The 12,099-nt window shown below is 39.3% G+C and overlaps 2 protein-coding genes across 7 annotated transcripts in view; one reads left to right on the top strand and one right to left on the bottom strand.

The window, feature by feature from the left end:
- Positions 1 to 10,569, bottom strand: part of GTF2H1 (general transcription factor IIH subunit 1) — a 38,231-nt gene extending 27,662 nt beyond the window's left edge. The window contains exons 1-3 of one of the 2 annotated variants that reach the window (XM_037040351.1): positions 10,122 to 10,569; positions 6,447 to 6,500; positions 628 to 796 (exon numbers count right to left, since the gene is read on the bottom strand). In XM_037040351.1, coding sequence (XP_036896246.1) covers positions 628 to 781 — 154 coding nt within the window. In that variant the 5' untranslated portion in view covers positions 782 to 796; positions 6,447 to 6,500; positions 10,122 to 10,569. The remainder of the gene's footprint in view (positions 1 to 627; positions 797 to 6,446; positions 6,501 to 10,121) is intronic. The other variant, XM_037040350.1, reaches the window with a different exon arrangement.
- A 72-nt stretch (positions 10,570 to 10,641) lies between these two features.
- Positions 10,642 to 12,099, top strand: part of HPS5 (HPS5 biogenesis of lysosomal organelles complex 2 subunit 2) — a 38,256-nt gene continuing 36,798 nt past the window's right edge. For 4 of the 5 annotated variants that reach the window (XM_037040347.1, XM_037040345.1, XM_037040346.1 and 1 more), the window contains exon 1: positions 10,645 to 10,724. The gene's annotated coding sequence lies outside the window, so the exon portion shown is untranslated. Of the gene's footprint in view, positions 10,725 to 12,099 lie in introns of all 5 variants that reach the window. The other variant, XM_037040348.1, reaches the window with a different exon arrangement.

Here is a 12,099-nt window from a genome sequence, read left to right as displayed (position 1 = left end):
CACAAATTTGGAAAGAGAAGGGGTTTTGATTTTTGCCTTCATATTTGAAAATCATAAAGAAAATGCTTTGTATTTCTCCCATCTACATTCAGTATAAAACTGAATTATCTTCTCAACAGATGATGGCCACCTAACTACAAATTAATTAGACAACTTGCTTAAATGATACAATTTTATTAAAGGGCAATCTGGTATCATTCATCAACATTTTAAATGCATGAGCCATCAGAACAAGTAAATTCACTGCATGGATGTATGCTATATATATAAAAGTATTAGTACACAGATCAATACTGCAACATTGTTTGCAATAAAATTCTGGAAACTTTCTAAATGTCCTCCAACAGAGGACTGGTTAAATACATAACTGTACATCCATTCAGTGGACTATTATGCAACTCTTAAAAGAAGGTATATAGAGATCTTTACATGAAGGAGATTTACATATGTAATACTCTACTAAGTAGTAAAGGCTATTACAGAATTACATATATTCAGTAATCTAAGTGGGACTAGCTGGTCCCGCTTTGTAATTATTTTTGTATGCTTAATTTTTTGAACATTCCAATTAAAAACCCACAGATTTTGATAAGCAATCTTCTAAAATCACTAACAAATATGACTTACATTTAATATCTCCATACATATGGCTGATTGTAAATCTATCTTTGCCTTCAGGTGCCCAAGCAATTCTTTCTGCCATGAGGTATAGAGCTCCGTCCTGCTTCTTTTGACGCACCTTCTTTACTATCAGCAAAACTTCTTCAGATGAAGTGGCCATGATGGCTACAAGGTGCTAGTAGAGACAAAAAAATTTCACATCTCAGTTAGGGTCAGAATCATTGACTTCTAGAGTCCTTTCCAAATTTAAAACCTAAATGGGGGGGGGGAGTCTCTTCCCTCATTCAAAGTTGAACATAAAGTTCTGTGGCATTTTTTTAAGTCAAATTTCATTTTTCTCATACTACAGGTATGCATTTATACAACAGTCTATAACATCTGGCAGGGTTTTTTTTAAAGATTTTATTTATTTATTTTTAGAGAGAGGGGTAAGGAAGGGAGAAAGAGAGAGAGAAACATCAATGTGTGGTTGCCTCTCTTGTGGCCCCCCACTGGGGACCTGGCCTGCAACCCAGGCATGTGCCCCGACTGGGAATCGAACTGGCGACCCTTTGATTCGCAGCCTGCGCTCAATCCACTGAGTTACACCAGCCAGGGCAACATCTGGCAGTTTTTAAACCATTCCCATATGTGCTGATCAGAGTATTTCAACTTATTTTTATTTTCCTGTTAAATGCGTGATTTGACTACAAATATGTGGCCTTTTATGTAATCTATATTTAGAATTGTATAACTTCAGAATTACAAAGGACCCTGTAAATATTTAGTTCAAACTGTTTCAACTAGTTGAAATAACACAGGGCTGCAGGATTTCTGAGACTGTCCAAGAACCACTCCCAGAGCTGAAACTACACCCACATTCCCTAAACCCCAGTCTAGGTTTTCTCCAGTATGCTTGAAAATGAAACTCAGTTTTTTAGAAAATTTCTTTCTATTGTTCAAAATGTCACAGATAACAGCATTGCATTTTGGATTATAATAGTCAAGCCAAAGATTATATTCCTGACTACAACCTTGTTGATTCTCTTAATTACTATATGCAAAGCATTAAAACAGCAGCTGGGTAGAGAAGTAAGGTTGTCAGATAAAATACAAGATGCTCAGGTAAATTTGAATTTCAGATAAACAAATTTTTAGTGTAACTATCTCCCAGCTATTGCAAATACTAAACCATTACATTGTCTGTCTAAAATTCAAAGTTAATTGGGTTTCCTGCATTTCTATTTGCTACATCTGGCAACTTCTTGCAGATCCTTATCTCCAGCAAACAATGAAGTTTCCTAAGAAAAGCATAAATAATAAGTGCAGTGATACAAGCAATCAGGTGATCAGAGGATCTCAACTACCACAGTAGAGCACTTGGAAGAGATGCCAACTGCAGTTCGTAAGTTTTCATTAGTGGATGGATGGCTTAGTGTGATGGTTTTGAAGTTCAATTGTCCTTAGTTAAGTCCAAAATTCACTGCGCACTAGCTGTGTAAACTTGGACAAGTTAATCTCTCCTTATTATGAAATGAGGCCACTAATACCTGCTTTACTAGGTTGAGGATCAGAGATAATGTATGCACCAAGCACCAGGAAGACAGAAAGCACTCCCTAAATGGTAATACCTATTATTTAAACATCACATGGCAAAGAGGGTATCTGTCAGACATATTCAAATGTTAATGTGTTATGCAGTAATAGAAATACTGAATAAGTAATTTTACTTCCATGATCTACTTACACTGTAGAAACATTGCTGAAAAGCACCCTACAAGTTCACAGTACATTACATTTTTGTAAGTAATTTACAATATAGTCACAGTAAAATATATTCACTTTAAAATGTTCTTTTATAGAAGGTTCACAGAACCTTGGCACTGGTGTGCCAACACGTGACAGAACTCTCAAAGCATGTCAATTATGTGATAGCAAGAATGCTTCCAAGTGTTGTCAATTCCACAATCACAAGTCACCATTTGAGGTTTAAATAAAAAATGATTTCTACAGTGGAAACTTCCTGCCACAATACTCATTAGTTAACTAACATGACTTTTAATGGAGATGTTTTTTCACAGTAATGTACAGTATCAATTCTTCTGCCAAAAACAAATAATTTCAGTAAGTTTCAGTGTAAAAACTGTCATTTGCTGTTTTCTAGTTTATCTTCTGTTGATTCTCCCTAGTTCTGCTTTGTGCTTTTTACTGTATTGGATTAGACCAAAAGTTCATTTAGTTTTTTTCATTCAGTGGTACTAGTAGTGCTTAGTTGTCTTTAACCTCATTAGAGGTTAAGACACAATTTTGCATTGTGACAGCTGTCGTATCAGCATGCATTAAAAAAACATCAAAATTGGTGAATTTTTGAGCAGCCATTTTAATATTGAAGATGGATACACAACATTTTCGGCATATTATGCTTTCTTACTTCAATAAAGATAAAAACACAATTGAAACATAAAAAGATTTGTGCAGCTGTGACTGATTAACAGTGTCAAAAGTGGTTTGTGAAGTTTCTTGGTACTATTGACACTCTGGCCAAATAATTCTTTGGTGGGCGGGGGCTGTCTTATGCATTGGGAGATGCTTAGCAGCACCGCTGACTTCTACCCACTAGAAATCAATAGCAAGAGATAGCCAACCTACTCAAAATATCAAAATCAATGGAGAAATATCAAATCAATCAAAATTACTGGAGAAAAGGAAAAATGTGTCTTCTGTTTCATGGAAATAAACTAAACTTTCTGGCCAACCCAATAAAGTATGCTCATCTTTTTCATCTGATTCCACCATTTTCCCACCTTGTGGGAGAAGCATGGCTTTCTTATTGTTCCCTGGGACATCATCACCATTGTCCTCATATATGTTAAGACCATTTTATGGCCATGTCCAGCCCTGGAGTGGGAGGTTTCTTTTCAGCAGTAGGTCTCCAGAGGTGCTGCATGGTTTGCCTTCCATATTTTGAATTACTCTGGAGGCTCCTCAAGGGCCTTGACAACTGCCTCTCTCCACCTGTTGACTGGATTGTAGCGAAAGGCTGGGCAAGTCATGCTCCAGAATAGCTTGGGGGTCTTGGCCACCACTTCTGTCTTGTTCTCACAGCTACCAGCCAACTGCGCAGGATCTGAGGTCCTTTGACTGTTCTACTCTGGCTGGCTGTTGTCCCCCTCCAGAGAGGAACCCAAGCTGCTGTTCCTGTAGGGTTCTCCCCAGCTGCCATGATGGCTATGTGCCCCAACCCCAAACTGAGAGAATTTAATGCTTAGGACTTTGGATGCCATTTCCCCATCTTTTAACAACCGAATGTCTTCAACTGTTCTCAATATCTTGGCATTTGTATATATGGCCAATTTGTTACCTAGAAAACAGCCTGGACACCCCACCAGCACTGTGACCCTTCTCCTAAATCCTGGGAATCTCAAATGTCCAACCCACAGGCTGGAGGCTTGAGCACTGCTTTCTGGAATATGTGGATGAAAAGGACTTTGAGGCTGTCTGGGCTCAACAGAAAAGATGCCATGATTGATGGGGTGTCTACTATGAGCTGGGATGGGGAAAGAGGTAGAAAAGATGCCACATATATGCCATTTCTGAAGTTGTGACTAGTTTTCATTCCTAAAGGAACAATTCAAAATATAATTTTAAAACAGGTCTTCAGAAAGTTTAAAGTATAATTTTAGAGAAGTTAGCATATCTAGGTGTCATATAAGAATTAAATTTGCCTTGAGCAAACAAGAGAAGCTTTAGGGAAACATTTTAACTGGAAATAAAAACATATACGAACAATGAAATACAGAAACCATTAACCCATTATTTAAAAAAATTGGTAACTGAGCCCTGGCTGGTGTATCTCAGTGGATTGAGTGCAGGCCTGTGAACAAAAGGACCGCGGTTCAGTTCCCAGTCAGGGCACATGCCTGGGTTGTAGGCCAGTTCCCAGCAGGGGATGTACAAGAGGCAACCATACATTGATATTTCTCTCCCTTTGTCCTTCCCTTCCCCTCTAAAGATAAATAAATAAAGTATTTTAAAAATTGGTAACTTATATTTGGATGTAATGGGAAAGTAAGCATTAGGAAGACTGGCAGGCATTAAAAGTCATAGAAATCAGAAATTCTTGATAAAGATTATCTGAAAAATAAAAACAAATTATTTCTTAAACCATCACCTCTTTGGAGTAATGAAAAATACCATTGGATTAAAAAACTAATACTTCATATTCACTAAATAGTGATTTAGAAATAAAAAAATACAAGAGTGAAATCTTAATTTCTCAATTAAAAAAACTGGTATAATCCACAAACCAACAAAGTACAGATGGGTCTTAGGTGTTCCATTGGATACATTTTATACAACCCATACGTCATTACCCAAAATAAGAACATCACACAGCATTTCCATAACTCCTGAAAATTCCCTCATGCTCCTTTCCAGTCAATTCATTCTCTTTCCTTCACCCTCCAGCAATTATCTTTGATTTCTATCAGCATGTATTAGTTTTTGTCTGTTCTAGGATTTCATATAAACATGCAGTATGTATCCTTTTGTATCTGGCTTTTCATTTAAATTTTTAAATTCACCATATATTACATGTATCAGTTTATTCTTTTTAATACATCAAGTTGGTTATGAATAGGGCCCTGAATGCAGATTTTGGCAGGGAAAGGAAAATAGGCATTATAGGCAACAGGAATGGTTTGGGACAAAGACTTGAGAATCTCTAGGAACGGTTTAGTTGCCTGCTCTGGATGCAGCATCAAGATCACGGGAATCAGTGGAAGTGGGCTGATGATTAAGCTGGAGGCATGTAGTGAAGAATACCACCCTATGTAGCAGAAAACAGAAAACCTCTAGACTTTTCAATAGGGAAGTGATTTGTGTTTCATGAAATTAATCTCTGGGCAATATGAGAAATACTGCAGAGAGGGACCAGAAAAGGTCTGAGCCAAGCTGGTGGCAGTGAGAATGGAGAGGAAGGGACAAGGAGTACCAAGGAAGCAGGGTAACAGACACTGTAAATGCTGAAGGGGGTGTCACAGATGCTTGCTCATACCTCACTTACTGACAGGAGCAAAGCGGTGCCATTTATGGAAATAAGGAAGAACAAGTTTGAAAGTGAAGACAAAGAATTCAGTTCTCGACACGAGTGTGAGGTGCAGTTGAGCCATGCAGGTGGAGATAGTCTGTATCATGTGAGCATTTGTCAATGTTGGGATGGAGCCTAAGGAGTTCAGTAAAAGGGGATTTTAAAAATTCCATAATCCCACAACCTTAACATCAATTTTCTGAATTTTAAATTGTGCTTATCTGTACCCACCTTACAAAGGTAGTCTTTAAGTATATCCCAGTTAATTACCTTGTTTTTCACTTACCAATGAAAATATTTCCCCATGTTGTTTTACAATCTCCATAGTTTAGTTATATATATATATATATATGTATCTCATATGTAATAAAGGATTAGTATTCTCAATACTATCTTTGAAGGGCCAGGGGTGTCCAACCTTTGGGCATTTCTGGGCCACACCGGAAGAGTTGTCTTGAGCCACATGGAAATATATTGTGACACATAATCACACACACAAAAAAATCTCATGATGTTTTTAAGTAAATTTACAATTTTGTGTTGGGCCATGTTCATAGCCACCTTGGGCTACAGGATAGACAGTTAAATTTAACTGATTTTTTTTATGTCTTCCTAAGATGTTGTTTAGAGGGTATTTGTCCCTTACAGAGTTTGAAATTTGATTCCATACTCTCAAATTTTAAAAACTCTTATCTAAAATTACTAAATTCTTAATATCATGTGCCAGGCACTGGGCTCAATTCTTTATAGGTGTTACCTCATTCAGTTCCTGATTGACAATCTTGAGGTGGGTTCTATCATTAGTTCCATTCTGCGGACAAAGGAAACTGGGTCTGAGAAATCAAGGTACTTTTCTAAAACATCAAGAAGTAGCAGAACTGGGTTTGAATCTGGGTCAGTCTGACCTTGGAATTCCACTATGCTATTCTGTGAATATGTATGACTGGAGGGATACATACCCAATTTAATAGTGGTTACCTAAAGTGACAGCATTACAGATGATTTGAATGTTCTTTATGTTTTCTGGATTATGTACAATAAATACATGTTTTGTAATGAGAAAAGTAGTTATTAAAAATGTCTTTTTGAGAGTTTATTCCCTATCAAACCACAAGTTTATAATACAGGTAAAATGTAGAAGTGTTAGGGATGTTGGTATGGGTAAGAATTAAAACAATTTTCAAATTCTGTAATATGTATCTTTTTATTTAACTTAAAAAACTTAACTTATAAAGGAAATCTTATAACATGTATGGAACCATTAAATATTTTAATATCAATATTCTAATATTTATTTTAATAAACACAATTATTAAAGTTTTAAAAAATCTGTACTATGTAAAAATGAGTGAACACTGAGAAACTGCAGAGTGGAGAATCAATGAGACTAATGGAACAAACAGACTTTATTAGCTACTTTGAATCAACTGAGAAAAACAAAGCCTCTTATGTACAGGGTGGGACAAAAGTAGGGTTACAGTTGTTCATATGTAAATCAGTATAATAAACAGTAAGTACTAATATAAGAATAAACTGTTTTTGCATACTCACAATGTAAACCTACTTTTGCCCTACCCTATATGAAGTATGTAAAACCACTTATGTGAAAATCCATTCAGGAACTGCTTTAAAAATAAATCTGAGATAAGTTATTGAACATTGGGTATGACTAGTCAACTGTTTCACGGCTACCTTGCTTGGCAAATTTCCCCGGTCACCCGTTGCAACTCTGTTCATTATACTAGGACCAGTTTTAGAAAGCTTAATAGAACCAGTAGGGGGTATCCTACAATAACTTTGATTTCTAGATTTTTCTTGAAGGTGGTTCCTTGGGTAGCAAAACTTCTTCCTAGTACACCTCTGTAAGAGCCACACAATATTTTGTTTACAAAAAAACTTTGTATAGTTATACTTGAGCAAATTGGCTTGATGAAGATCGGGCTTTACTTAAAAGCTTATTTACTTTATGAAATAATCTGCCACAAGACTTCTTTAAACAGCAGGATCCTCTGATGAAGACATTAATTCATTCACAGGTAAATAGCTCCTTGCCTGAAGCTCAATGTATAAGCCTTGCTCTGAGCCTTGGCACATTCTCCTCCCTTCCCATTAACTAACTTTTACTAATTTTTTCCTACTCTTAGCCTCAAAGTTATTGGGTAAGTTCTCCTATTCTTCTCTTAATAGCACTTATCACAACTGTAATTAATTTTTAAAATAATTCGTTTAATGTCAGATTCCCGATGGACTGCAAGCTTCATAAAGAAGGGCAGAGACTGCACGTCTTGTGTTCGTGCAGTATGGCACCTAGAAGCCTATTCAGGGGCGGGAAGAGTTCAAGAAATATGTGACACCTATTTAAGATATTTGTTCTTAAAAAGATATAATGTTGGAAAGACAAGAAACCTTTGCACATACACCTGCAGCTAAATTCCAGGAATCACTAGAGTTTTCTACTCACAGATCCAAGTACCACTCCTCAGAAATTCCAGTAACTGGCTTGTAAGGAAAGAAGGATAGTAAGAATTTGAAACTATTCAGCAGAAATCTTTATAAACTACCACATCTTTGCATTTCCATGACCTACATCCCCTTTTCCAATGTCCTATGTAAATGAGGCAGGGAAAAAAAAGTAACAAGTGAAATATAAACACCTCATCACCAGTTAACAGAAGAGCTTATGTATCTGCCAGCATACAAAATGGGAGTTTTGGAGCACTGTTTGCCATTAGGTAACCTAAAAATTTTTTAAATAATTCAACATTACAGGGAATAAGACCTGGAAGTATATAAAGAATGACCAAACTGTACTACTGTTTTAAGGATAGTTACATAAGGAAAGTATTGAGAGAATAACTAATGTAGCAATTTTAAGACAAAGCACTTTTTAAAAAATCTTGCAACAATGTGAAGAGGGGGGAGGAAAATGTGACAGCAGAATGCAAGACACAGGGAAAACCATGCTCATGTTAACTCATAAATACTGCATGCTGAAAAGAGTGTAACACCAAAATTGAGAGGACAATTGGTTGGTAATCAAAATGGGAAAATGAGGGTCTATTGGACGTCTGATACTGCCTAGAGAAGGCAGGAAAATGAGAAAGGGGGAGGGGCACGAAGACACCTCCTGCAGCAGTATCCAGGAGGCAGAGTGATCAAAATACTAAGGACACTAAACAACGTTATGCTGGTAGGGGAAAAAAAAACCCAGCAGCACAGAAAAGCAGGGCTAAAAGGTGGAAAGACAGACCAGACGGGAGAAGTTACAGGCCTCCAGGGCAGTACATACAGGAAGCAGGCTTAACTGACTGGAGCCGATCATTTTGTTTAGCACTTTTAACTGATGCCTTTCTCTTTGTACCAATCTTCCTAGCATTTTTAAAAAGCTGTCTTTGCATTTGCATGGATTATTTTTCTTTTTGTATCTGCACTACCATATGCATTTAATACCACCTAGGAGAGAATATCACATCAAACTGTTACAGTGCTAAATGTTTGTTTAGCGAGGGTAGCAGAACAGGTTTACTAGCCCCAAATTCTCTCTCTCCTTCCCAAATGAGGGATTTAGGTTTGCTAGAGGTGCAAAGTTCCCTCTACAGCCCAGTCCTTCGGTAAGCCACAGGCCTGACACTGGAGGTCATCTTCTTTTCTGGTGTGACATTTACATTTCATTTGTTGCGAGTTTTAACTGTGCTTTATATATTAGGATTCCTGGTAAGAATTCACAGTGAGGAACTGTTTCACTCCTTTATGAAGTCAATACTTAATGCAAGAGATATTTCAAAGCACTTGGTTTCTGTATGTTTTAGAATTGGGTCTTCTAATGGGCAAACGGTTTTTTTCCCTTCTCCAATTTTACAGATCCTAAAACGGGCATTTAAGAGTCAACAGAATACACCTTCTCAGTCAACAGTTATATATTCCATGTGTTGGTGGTCTATTTTTAAGATGATCAAATTGGGCACAGTCCAAAACTGGGAAAGGGAATGTGTGGATTAACAGACGTATTAAAGTTTTAAGAGCGGCAGGACTGACAGATGAAGCAAAAAGCGTGCAGACGCTGAGGTGAACGCTTTTTGTCTTGCAGAAACCGAAAGACTCAACAGCACATTTTCTAAGGGGAACGGTTCCTTTGCAAGAGAGAGGCCTCCACGTCCGTCACTCTCCGGAGCCAAGTCTAACCCTGGCTTTGGGTAAATCTCCTGGTCTCTGCTCTCGGCAGCGGGGTAGGCTTCCTACAGGCAAGCAGATTAAGAGTCGCCTCTTCCCCGTTTCAGAATAACGGGCTCCCCAGAAAGCAAGCTTGAGAGTCGTGGGGAAGGAGGGCGACAGGGACGCAAGTAAAAGGGGAAGAATCGGGGCCGTCCTGCGGCTCACGGGCCTGTCAGCAATTCACCTACTCAGCCATCCCCATTCTTCGGTCTAAACTTACCAGGTGGGAGCTACGGCCCTGGGAGGGCAATAAGTAAGTGGGCTGAGTCGGGTCGAGCTCCGCTGCGCTTCTTAGAGACGCTGCCGGGAAGAGGCTGAAACCCAGTAGCCTCCGCCGCCTCCGCCACCGCCTCTGTTACTAGGGGGTCTCGCCTCCATCGCTGGCTGCGAGAACTCTGAGGGCACGTGACCGGAAGTACCAAAGCAGGCCCTCGGGGCACGTGATCCCAAAGCACGGCCGCCATGACACCTTCCGCTAACTTCCTCCCTTCCCCGCCAGTTCCCGCCTGTTTCAGTTCCTCTCGCCAGCTTCAAGCGGTGAAGGGTCCTGGGATCCCGGCTGGCTCACCCTTTTGCCCTAGGGCACCTTGGCTCCTGACCGATGTTCTGCCGTGTTCGGTAGCGGGCCGAGAACTGCAGGCCGCAGAGAGCGTAATTGCGACGGCGGCCTGAGGGGGTGGGACCACGCACAAGCATGGGCGTAGCCCGTCACGTGACGAGGAAGTACCATTAATACAGTTGTCCACGGCGCTCCGGGATGACGTAAGCCAGAGAGGGGAGGAGCGAGAGCAGAGGCCAGCTCGGGTGTGCTTCTAGGTGCTCGGTGAGTGTCTTGGCGCACTGCCAAGAGAGGGCTTTTGACCCTGTGGAAATTGGGGGTTACCGGCGTGGAGTTGGTGGAGCGGGGCTGGGACCTAGTGCTGGAAATTGGTTACCGCTACTCAACTCCCCTAGACTTATTAATACAGCATTAAAGTGTAGCAGTTAAAGTTACTAGTTCCTTTAGACGCGGAGATTGTAAGCAGGGAGTGTCTCCCGCTGTGTGTACAATGCATATTGCATACATGAATGAGTGTAGTGGCCATTTCTCCTAGATGATTCTCTAATGATTATTTGTTGGGTTAGAAAGATCTGATCTACTTTCCCTTCACATACTAACTTTTAATTTTACTTCCTTTTGCCTTGTTCTGCCTTGCGAAAAGAGAATGCTGTGATTTGCATTTGGTGTGAGCAGCAAACACGGGTCCATTAGTGAAATGTGTACAGTACTAGGGCGATAAGAAAACCTTTCCCGATCCTACTACTCGGTTGTTAGCACCAAGTAATAAGGGGAAATGGAAAAATGATTAGATTTGGACAACGGAGAAGTGGATTGTAGTCTCAGCTCTACCTTTTAAGGCCTCTGACCTTGGGCAAGCCAACCCCTCGAGAATTTATTTCATTGACTTTGGTGAGCATTTATGACCACCTTCTGTTTCCTTATTTTTTTAAAGACTTTATTTACTTATTTCCAGAGAGAATGGGAGGGAGGGAGGAGAAGGAGAGAAACATCAATGTGAGAGAGAAACATCATCTGGCTGCATGTTGCATCTGCTCCCAACCAGCGACCTGACTTGCAACCTAGTCATGCGTCCTGACTGGAAATCAAACCAGTGACCTTTGGGTTCACAGGCTGGTGCTCAGTGCCCTGAGTCACACCTTCCAGGGCCACCTTCTGTTGCTTAGTTTTTTCTAGGCTGGAGATGCGACGAACTTAACAGAAGAAATATTTAAATTTAGATTTGCAGGAAGGTAGAGTTTTGTTAGATGGAGAAAGATTCAAGAACCATATATTAAAATCATGGAGGCACAGAAAGTTTATAGAGTGAAAGGCACAAAAGATAGCTTTGTATAGTTGGAGTATAGGAGAGAGGATGCGGAGGAAGGTGAAACTGGAGAAATAGGGATGAGGCATAGATTATGCCAGAAGGGTAGCAGTTGAAGGTTTGCGTAGAGGTTTTTTTAAAGTATGTATTGAAAAACTTGTGGAAAAATTCAAACATAGATAAAAATAGGATAATTTAATGATCTTTCATGTACACACGACCCAGCTTTAACAGTTATCAACATTTTGCTGTTCTTGTTTGTACAGAGATTTAAAATTTGTAGGTCCTTTTTATATGTACCATTGATTAATAGCTGTCAATTTGAGTTTTAGG

This window comes from Sturnira hondurensis, unplaced genomic scaffold (assembly GCF_014824575.4).
Source record: "Sturnira hondurensis isolate 20B ecotype Veracruz unplaced genomic scaffold, ASM1482457v3 Scaffold0002638, whole genome shotgun sequence".
NCBI classification, from domain to species: Eukaryota; Metazoa; Chordata; class Mammalia; order Chiroptera; family Phyllostomidae; genus Sturnira; species Sturnira hondurensis.
This window is presented reverse-complemented; position numbering and strand designations above follow the sequence as displayed.